At 42.5% G+C, this 10,598-nt stretch overlaps 1 protein-coding gene across 4 annotated transcripts in view; it reads left to right on the forward strand.

Moving 5' to 3' along the window:
- Nucleotides 1–10,598, forward strand: part of LOC107098271 (phosphatase and actin regulator 4A-like) — a 52,241-nt gene that overhangs the window by 24,190 nt on the left and 17,453 nt on the right. For all 4 annotated transcript variants that reach the window (XM_015395845.1, XM_015395844.1, XM_015395843.1 and 1 more), the window contains 4 exons: nucleotides 2,124–2,294; nucleotides 2,379–2,459; nucleotides 2,557–3,948; nucleotides 9,657–10,124. In XM_015395845.1, coding sequence (XP_015251331.1) covers nucleotides 2,124–2,294; nucleotides 2,379–2,459; nucleotides 2,557–3,948; nucleotides 9,657–10,124 — 2,112 coding nt within the window. The remainder of the gene's footprint in view (nucleotides 1–2,123; nucleotides 2,295–2,378; nucleotides 2,460–2,556; nucleotides 3,949–9,656; nucleotides 10,125–10,598) is intronic.

Genomic DNA, 10,598 nt, shown 5'->3' on the forward strand with positions numbered 1-10,598 from the left:
TTAAATATGCTCCTCTAGTTTTACGAAGGGTCATTTTAGCAGTTAACATAAGGAACAATCAGATCTCTGATATCAGATGGAGCTTGGTTATTTAAGGCTTTATATGTGAGAAGGAGGATTTTAAATTCTATTCTGGATTTAACAGGAAGCCAATGAAGAGAAGCCAGGATAGGAGAGATATGATCTCTCTTTTTCATTTTCATCAGAACTCTGGCTGCAGCATTTTGGATCAGCTGAAGGCTTTTAACTACAGTTTGTGGACTTCCTGATAGGAAAGAATTACAATAGTCCAGCCTTGAAGTAACAAATGCATGGACTAGTTTCTCTGCATCATCCCTGGACAGGATATTTCAAATTTTTGCGATATTCCGCAGATGAAACAAGGAAATTCTAGAAACCTCTTTTATATGGGATTTAAATGACAAGTCCTGTCAAAACAACACCAATATTTTTTACTTTATTATCTGAAATCAGTTTAGGCCAAGGATCAGCACAGCTGCTATAGCTGGAAGGAACAGGTTCACTTTAACACATAGACCTTCAGTTCTCCACCAACCTGAGTCCTACGGCATTAAAATGAAGAACAATGAATTACAATGAAGTCACAATCATGTTAGCACACTATGTTGTCCAGGTTTGTGTTAAATAGATATTTTCTTGAATAAATACACGTACACTGACAAAATAAAGTAACATTTCTCTAACAGTGAAAACCGAACCAATCTGTTTTCCCAAAATCTATTGAGAAAGAGATAAACCGCACTGTTACCTGAATCCAGATATTTAGACCTTATGTTCAGATTTTTTTTAATGTAGAAGTTTTTGTAGAAATTATTAAAATGAGGCATAGATGAAACAATCAGTTTCCATTTAGTTGGATAAGAGATCAAATATTCGATGTACAAAAATCAAAGCACATTACCGTGAGCTGTGTAGTAATTTTAAAATGTTTGTATTGGTAAGCACTGCTGTGCAAAAGCCTTCAATTGGAAAACCAACCTCTTCGCCTGCAAGCTACACTACAGCAGATCTAAGGTTAACTTGCTGCCTGCCTGTTTTAAATCATAAAACTGATAATTATGTCAATTTTGTCAATTGCATGGGGTAGGACAGTAGCTTCAAGCTGTTTGGATTAAAGAAAGGAGACAAAAAAAAAAAAATCTTTTTCTGCTTTGGCTAATTTCTTATTAGTAATCTGTAATTTAATTAGTTATTAGTAATCTGTCAGATTTTCAGTTGAATAAAAAAAAGAAACAAATCAAATGCTTAAAACATTTCAGAATCAGCCAGTTTGCTAGTTCTTCAACACCTTTAGATCTCTTATAATGCACAGTAGCAGAAGTTGCTGTTGGGTCCATTTGTGGGGTTAAAGGAACAGTGAATTATGTTTTATAAATGTTGACAAACACCACCAAGTCACTTTTTTAAATAACTGAGCATGTGCAAGACTGTCCTACCTGCCCTTCTTTCATCACTTGACAAAACTCTTCCACACTGTATTTCTCTTCTCTAACATCAAAGATGCATCCAGAGCAGCATGGTTGGAGACAAGGTTTTAAAATGACTCAACATTTAAATCTTGTTTCCAAATATGGCCTATTGACATGCAATGACACCTCTACTCAATGTTTTAAAGGGTTAAATGCAGATTTATTTTAACCTTGGATATTAAACAGTCAATCTCAAAAATTACAAAGGTTTGTCAAACCAATTAATTTACAACCATCTGTTAGATTGTCCTCTAATAATGGGGCTGGGCAATAGGCATCATGATTGACACCTGATCAAAATAATAAGAAAATACAGCCAGTGGAATCGTCTGTATTTTGTTCAAATCCGATTCAGAACTTGAAGCATTCTGCGGTGTGCCGAAACAGGAAAGGATTTATCTTCTCATCTCCTCACACCTAAGATAAGCGATGCTGGTGATGGGGCTGATTAAATAGAGTCAGGGTTACAATTAAGTTTCATCCTCCCCTCCCACTCCTAAATGACTGGTATAACAGGCTTATATTGTGATATATTTTTCAGCCATATCACACAGGCCTCTTACACTACAAAAGAAAAGTATGCTTTTTGAATTGTATTATTTATATGCTTCCAATGTTTTTGTTGTCATACAGGTGATGAGGTTGACTTGCATCAGAGCACACCGGGGAATGAAGAAGGAAACTCTGGAGGAGAAGCACCCCCAGCAAAGCGCAAAGATAAAATTTCCAAAATGGGGAAGTTTCTCAAACACTTTAGGTTTAAGAAGAAAAAGCCAAGCGAGAAGTTCACCGAAACATCGAAGGGTATGTTCACTAAAGAGTTGACTACAAGCGCCGTTTGTATTGTGTTTATTTATTCAATGTTTATGTGCGGTATTCACTCCTCAGAATTGGAAAGGAGGATTTCAGTCAGAAAATCTCGCCAGGAACTGATTGCTAGAGGAGTTTTAAAAGAGATCCCGGAAAATGGTAGGTCTACTTCCAAGTGTTTCAAAGTAAAGTTCAAGCTCATTAGAAAATAGTGAATATCTGATGTGGGTTTTTTTCTCATCTGTCCACTCAAAAGAACTCCCAGTTAAAAATGGGCACCCCTTACCATTGGATCCAGATAGATTGTCAGAGGTGGGAAGTCGAGTGTCTCGAGATTCTGACATCAAGGGGAATCCCATTCGGTATCCTCCAGCAGATGAGCGTCGAGGCAGGGTGGCATCGGACGCTTCTCGAAGTAACAGGGCACCCCTGGACGTGGACAGTTATGCAAAATTGCCTCTGGATGTAGACAAACGAAGCCGCATTCCCTCAGATAATGATAGGAGAGGATCTTTCCCCCAACAAGATGACAAATACCATAGAGACAAGAGGAGGGATGGCCAAGATAAAAGAGAGGAGAGAGGACGGCTAGATAGAGAAGCCATAGAAAGAAGAGACTGGAAAGAAGAAAAGGAAAAGGATGGTGGAGTTGACTCTAGAGAGGAAAGGAGAGAAAGAAGAGATGAAAAGGCTGACCGAGACATCAGAGAGCGAAGAGATCGGGATGAGAGGAGAGATCGGGATCCAGATGAAAGGGAAAGGAGAAATCGGGACGAGAGGGAGAGGAGAGATCAGGACGAAAGAGAGAGGAGGGATCGGGACGAGAGGGAGAGGAGGGATCGGGAGGAGAGGGAGAGGAGAGATCGGGACGAGAGGGAAAGGAGGGATCGGGATGAGAAAAGAGATCGAGATCTAGATGAGAGGGAGAGAAGAGGTCGGGATGGCAGAGAGAGGAGGGACCGGGAAGAGAAAAGGGATCGGGATCCAGATGAGAGGGAGAGAAGAAATCGTGATGAGAAGGAGAGGAGGGATCGTGACGAAAGAGAAAGGAGGGCTCGAGACGAGAGGGAAAGGAGGGATCGGGACGAGAGGGAAAGGAGGGATCGGGACGAGAGGGAAAGGAAGGATCGGGACGAGAGGGAAAGGAAGGATCGGGACGAGAGGGAAAGGAGGGATGTGGAGGAGAGGGAAAAAAAGGATTTGGAAGAGAGGGAAAGGGAGAAAAAAGAACGGAATAGGGATGAGAGAGAAAAGAGAGATCGTGATGAGAGAGAACGGAGGGATCGAGAAGATAGGGAGCGGTACGACAAGGAAAGAAGAGATCTTGAAAGCAGGGAAAGAAAAGAGAATAGAGATAACAGAAAAGAGGACAGAGGAAGAGAGGATAGGGAGAAGAAATATGCTAAATTTGAGAAAGAGGATATCAGGGACAAACAGGAAGACTGGATAAAGAAACGTGAAGATCAACCTGAAAAAATGGACAGAATCTTACCTGATGTCATACGTTCAATCTCTGACCTGGACCTGCGTCCTCCCATGCAGAGGAGCTCCTCAGATGACAGCAAGAGAGATTATGCAGCATTAGAAGTTGACAGAAGAACTACATTACCCAGATACAAACCGCCCGTCGAATACAGAGAACGCTCAGGTAAGGAACTTGTTCCAGAGTGGAATGCTATAATATTCCAAGACATTGCAACCTTTCTATGTTTTTCTGGGTTCCCACCAGGTTTTTACATTCTTTGAAAGTCAGGGTTTTAGAATATCTCTATCCTAAATCTAAACATTAAAGCATAAACAGCATTTGTGCTGAAATGCGCTAGGGATGATGAACAGATGGCATAGTGCCCATATGTTCGTGCTTCCGGGACGATATGTTGAGGACTCCCAAAAGTGTAGCTGCAACGTACGACTATTAAGGCCTTTAAAAACCTCAGTCTTTCAGACAGTTCTTGTTCATTTAACACAGGCATCCCCAAAGTCAGTCCTTGAGTGCTGCTGTCCTGCAGGTTTTAGAGGTTTCTCTGCTTTAGCACAGCTGATTCTGATGATGCAGTACAGCAAAAGCCTGTTAATCAACTATTAATTAAAATCAGATGTGCTGAAGCAGAGAAACCTCTAAAACCTGCAGCACCGCAGCCATCGAGGACCGACTTTGGGGATGCCTGATTTAAAACATTCCTCAGAGGCACTCAAAATAAGCACCTCTTTTCACTTTTCACAGCAGAAATTGTTGTTTGGTGAGACATCTCTCTATGCTACTCTAAAACCAGTGTTACGCAAGCGTTTTGATGTCTCACCTTGGGTTATGGACAGTCTTGTATTGCCTGAAAGCTCATTTTTAGCAACCTTCAGTGGCTAGCTGAGACCGTTCTGTTCCAGTGAGGTCACAGGGTTTGAAACACTCGAAGCAACGCTTGAAACTGAGAGGTTGAACATAAAATTAAGCAAAAGAAAGCTGAGAAAATCAGTCGCTGCTGCACTTATGCATGTAGAAAGACTCCCTAAGAGGGCTCAGGATGCAGCCATTCCATGGGTGGAATGAGCAGGTAGGCCCACCAGGGGGTTTAAGCTCTGGCTTGTATAGGATAGTTCAAATACTCCCTAAATCCAGGGTTAGAGATGCTGCTTTTTTTATGTGGTTTCCCCTAAGGGGTCATTCAGAAGTTGCTACAGTTTAACCTTGACATCTACAGAAACAAACTTTTTTACAGGAGGGACTTGCTGAGAGAGCAGTTATTAAACCTACACGTTTAATAAATGTCAAAGAAAAATAATAGCAGTGTCTTACAGGATAGCTGCTTAAGGTCTTCCTCCTCCAAAGGTTTAAATAGGGAGATAGCAAGGCTCCCAACACCACTCTCAGGTCCCATGGGATGCCAGGAAACTGGTAACCAGTGGGAGTCTACGTGGTGGGTTTGTATGTGACTAGGAATCATGCTTTTATCTTTTAACCTTTAAATGTTCTGGTGTGACTCATAGTTAGGATAGAACCAGTAATCAAGCCTCATTTTCCTTCAGCTAAGGTTCTTGCAGCTGAGAATCAGGGGGACACATGCCTGGTTTAGGCTCAGAAACCAGGTAGTGTACGTTTGTGTCGCAGTTTACGCAGATATGCGTTAACAGATTGGTACCTAATGGCAGACACACTGGCTGTAGTGCCATCCACAAGGCCTGGCACGACTCGGACACTATCCCAGTCACCGTGCAGGACGCAAGTCTGTAGCTCTGTGCGACGGTCTGTTGGTTTGTACCCAAAGCCAAAACAGGCAGCGCCACGGCCAGTCTTGCAGGTGAGCTGTGTGTCGTCCGGCGCCGGATGAGGGGTTGTATACGGCGAACAAGCTCCTCAAACCGACACACAGAAACCCACAATCCTAGTGATTGTTCATGATTGTCCTTGCTTTGTGGCGTGGAATAACATAGCACAGACCACGCTTTAAAATATGGCATGAATCCAAAATATCTGCGTCATACCTGAGACAAACTAACTGCAACACATGGCTGTGGGAGTATAACCAGCCCAACAGTCTTCTGCTGGGTGGGCAGAGCTGCTGTACAAGGGAAGTTCAACTCCAGGTCCCTCTGTGCTGACTCTCCTGCAGGAGAAGCTGCTAATAGTCCTGAAGACTTTAGAAAGTCGCTTGGGCATGGGACTGCCATGATGTCACCTGATGACAAGGCACCGTCTTCCTCTGTAGATAGAAACAGTCCTTTGTTTTCTGAGCCTCACACTGCTGTTGCATGGAGGCTAAAGCAGAAGCGACACATGTCCAAAATCTCATTCCTGTGATGGTGTGACAGGTTGGTCAGATTTAGCCACCTCCCTCTTTCCCTTCAAAACCTTCACCCCTATTTTTTTTTTTTCTGTGGCCTGGACTATGCAGAGCTGCATCCGGAGTCAGATGTCTGTCATGTGGGTGATCTCATCCCACATTTCAGGGCCATGATCTTGCAAAAATACACGTGATATGAGGAGAGTATGGAGATGTTTAGAGCTGTAACAGCAAACGCTATAAGCGCTTCCGTTAGTGCCAACTGGAAACACTGTGGGTTCAAATATACTGCCACCAGTGGCTCCATTGGGTGCATATGGTGAATGCCCAGCTTCGGCATGCCCTCAAAGTCCGAAGCTGACAAAGGAGATTGGATCTGAGTCTTCTCACTGAACGGTCGGACCTTTCAGAAAACTGCTTGCTCGTCCAAAGGCTCTGGGAAAGCAGGTAGCATTTGTTTCGTGTCACCCTGGTAGTCTGGGGCAATTTCTTGCCTTTGTAGCAGGATCTTATGGTGTCTGGTATTATTTTAGGCCAGGAAATTCTGATGGATGCAGCATGTGTGCACTCTGTCTGCAAATCCATGTCCATAGTGGGAAGGCTGTCACCCTCTTCCCGCCATCCCGAGGAATCAGCATTGCAGCCTATGGACCAAAGATGAAAAATTCTTCCTCTTCATCATCTTCTGAAATGCAGGGTTTGAGAAGATATATTCTTCCTCATAGGTTACGTCTTAGACCTCCTCCCAGAGCGCTGTGGCCAAGACCATGGCTGGGTACAAACGTCTGCCCTAATCAATGTATAGCGCCCTATATAGGGATATTTTAGATGAGTGTCCAAACGACTCGTGGATGAAAATTAGTGGACTTGAAATTTCCCACAATGCATCCTGAAAAGTAGTGATCATCGATGGTCATTGGATGAGCAGATATATTCCAGATTGCTCCGGAGAGCTCTCTCTGCAAAGCATTATGGTATTTGTTGTATTGGCGACAAATAACAAAGATAGCACAGGCACTGCGTGGGTAAGCAGTGGTCATCTGTCCAAACGTTCATTAACTGAGTTTACTATGAAGTCCACTACATTGTAATTTAGGGATTTAGGAGTTAGGGCGGACATTGCCCAGATGAGCATTTTCCAGCCCAAGACAAGTCAAGCACCATGCTTCTTTGCTCAAGATATGGATCCAACGGAGCGAGCCTCCAAGCTGCTGTCTCCTGTGATGTGAGGGTAATCGGGATCCATTTCTGTAGCTGGTTTGCTAGTTGACTTGTGTGACAGCTCAGAACAGATGATATTAGTTGCGCTGCAGACGGTAGTGGTTATAGGTTATGGTGAATGCTGGAGTGGAAGCAGCTAGTGTCTGACGACAGAGAGTTGGGTTTAAACTTAAGCTAGTCTCATATGAGCGATATGACCTTAAGCAAGAACCCACCTATTTAGCCTGGCCAACATTTCCCTTTAACAACCCCCCTTTCAGAGACATAGACAGGTATGGGGCATTGCAGGCCAACATAAGAAGCAAAACGACCCCCATTCCAAGGGGTGGACCCGTTCATCCATTCAATTTGCATGTTTTCGAAGCAAAAACATGGCTTTGTTGGGCTACTGTAATGGGTAACAATCCTATTTCTGACATTTGATTCAAAAAAGCTTCCTGGATAGGTAGGGATGGGGATCAAAACCCGGTTCTATCAAGGACCCGGTTCCACTTTTTTCAAAACCCGAAAATCAATAACGTTTGGGCTTATCGATACCACTATCGAGTCTGGTCGTTTTTTTTTTTCTCCCAGAGGTCCTGTCACATAATTGTGTGTCACTCGAGTCGCGTCACAGCATTTAAATCTAATCAATCCAATCACTGCAGAATGTCCACCAATGTTTTGGAATGAAATTGTAAGCAAACAGATATTAAAAGTAAAACAAGTGAAGTCTGGCAGTTAACTTCGCTCGCGACTCGAGGATTACTGAACAGAAAAGACTCCTCCTCCTCCTGCTGCTGCCTCCGCATTACAGTCAGGCCCGTCTTCATGATCCACTCAGAGTACCACTGGTAAGCGCGCACACAGACTTTGTAGCTTGTCCGGTCAGTTAAAAATAGTAATTGTGAAATCTGTGTTGTAATCGGCAGCATACAAGCTAGTTAGCTTGAAAAGTAAATAAAAGTTTCAGACCTGCTGGTTGATGATGTGTTCAGATTGGCTCAGTAAAACGACAATTAGGTTATCATGATGCGTTCAAGTGTAACGTAAAAAAAAAGGGAAAAATGAGTTTTTGGCGAGAAACGAGTAATACACTTGTATATTGCTCTAATTATTTTAGAATATATAATTAAACTACTGATGCCAAAATATATTAAAAATTACATTTAATTTAAAATACAATTATTTATTTGTTAAATATTTTCCTAATCACTAAAAATATGATGAAAAGTGACTGTAGACAATACATTAACCAACAATTGTGAAAATATATTCTAGTTAGTTTTATGTAATTTCAAAGTGGCCTATTACATTAGCCATGTTTATTGAAGGCTAGAAACGTTTTTGTTATGTTCACTTTTTAAGCAATAAAAGCAATAAAAGTTCTGTTAAAACATATTGTTGCATCGTCTTTCCACCAAATAACAGAAAAATTATCGATAGTGGTATCGATAAAGACTCAGATCGATAAGGAGTATCGATAAAGGTATCGATATCAATAAATATTAACGATCCCCATCCCTATGGATAGGAAGCGAAGTCTAGTGGGTTGTTTTTTTTAACTTTTTTGGAATGACCTTAAGCAAGAAGATGTTTTGAAATGAGGCTGTTTAATTGGACAAGCTTCACATTAGGTAGATGAAGCTGAAGTAACAATCACTAGCCAATCAGCGTTAGGGTAATGATAGAAATGTGTGTGCAGAAGAGCGCAGGGAGCAATCCCCTAATCAGACATCGAAACCAAGGGCATGAATGAGAACCGCAACTATAGTTTGAACTTAAAAACCTTCCTACTCTGATCCTCTCTATACCAACTGCATAACAGCAAGAGCAGCTTTAGCAATTTCCCGAAAATAAAAGTTACAAAGTATTGACAAATTGTTTTAAATGGATCTGTCTGTTAAATTTACTTCATAAAAGCTTCTTACTGTCAGATGTGCATAAGTAGGCTTTGTGTGAAAAAGTCCCCCCCCCCCTTCAGTTCAGCCTTTTCTGTTATTTACTATCAAGAGAGTGTATGCTGATCATTCAGTTTCTCAGAGATAAAGATGGTGCCACCTTTGCCACAACAATACACCTTTTACAGGTTTGTGCAGCACTTTGTTTGAGCTGCATTTGTTTTAAGTCTTAAATAAACAAGCCCCCCTCTAACCAAAAAAAGTAATGAAACTAAGGTCGTTATAGTTTGAAGGCTCTTTTCAAATCAGATCTGATGGAGGAGATCCTCCTTCGATGATTTAATCTCTCTGCATGTGTAATGAACCTCAGTTTCTTGTTTTGTTTGTTAACCCTTAAGGTGCTTCCTGTGTCATATTTGCCCAAGTGTTGAAGCTTCGCCAACCTGTCTGTGTTTTTGTGTCTGTTTACGCCTCTGCAGAGTCTCTTGGCGTTCGCTTGCCTCTTCCCCACTCTCTGGAAGAAGATCCCCTACAGCAACAACCTGCCTCCAAGCGAGCTTTAGTTCCACCCAAATTCCTCACTGGTCACCTTTCTGATTTCAAGCACCCCTCCTTCTCCTCCTCTTCCTCATCTTCTTCCTCCTCTGGTTCCTCTGTTGAAGCTCCTATTGCCAAGCCACCAAGGACGGTCTCCCTCGTAGTAGACGACCTACCTCAGCTACCTCCTGCTGTTCCTGCCTCAGCTGACCCTGCACCGCCTCCCCCTGTCCCTCCCCACGCCCAGCAGCCCCCTGTCCCTCCTCACGCCCAGCAGCCTCCTGTCCCTCCCCATGCCCTAAAGCCTCTGGTGCCTCCAGCCACCCAGCAGCGCCCTATTTCCAATGCTAAGCAGCCTCCTGTACCTCCACCTAAACCCACCAACCGCAACAGCAATCCTGCAGCTCTTGGTGAGTTCCTGTCTTGTCATCTGTCTAATGAGTGGCTTTGGTCTGTGTGATTGTTTCCTCTTCTGAAGTTGGTCAAAGAGTCCAAATGGGACCACCACCCACTATGGACTGCCTGTTTCCTCTTCTAATCCAGCTCCATTTTTATGTTTTTATAGGTGATGGGAAATATATCTGAATTCGAAAATTATTGACTTCAGAATTTAGTACATAAAAAAAAAAAAGATCATATTCAAAAATTTATTTTTAATTCAGTATTAAACTAAGGCCCCGTCCACACGAAGTCAAAACGAACACGAAACGCGAATATTTTCCAGAACGTTTGTTGTAAAGATGGAGATGTAAAATAAATGTGATCGTCCACACGAATGCATGAAAACGCTGCAAAATGTATGCCAGGCCTGTAAGTGGCGCTGTGGTGCCAAAGCAAAAATGGGCGAAAACATGAAAAAAAAGTTGGGCATGCGCACTAATATT

Source organism: Cyprinodon variegatus, unplaced genomic scaffold (genome assembly GCF_000732505.1).
Source record: "Cyprinodon variegatus isolate N-32 unplaced genomic scaffold, C_variegatus-1.0 Scaffold764, whole genome shotgun sequence".
Taxonomy (NCBI): Eukaryota; Metazoa; Chordata; class Actinopteri; order Cyprinodontiformes; family Cyprinodontidae; genus Cyprinodon; species Cyprinodon variegatus.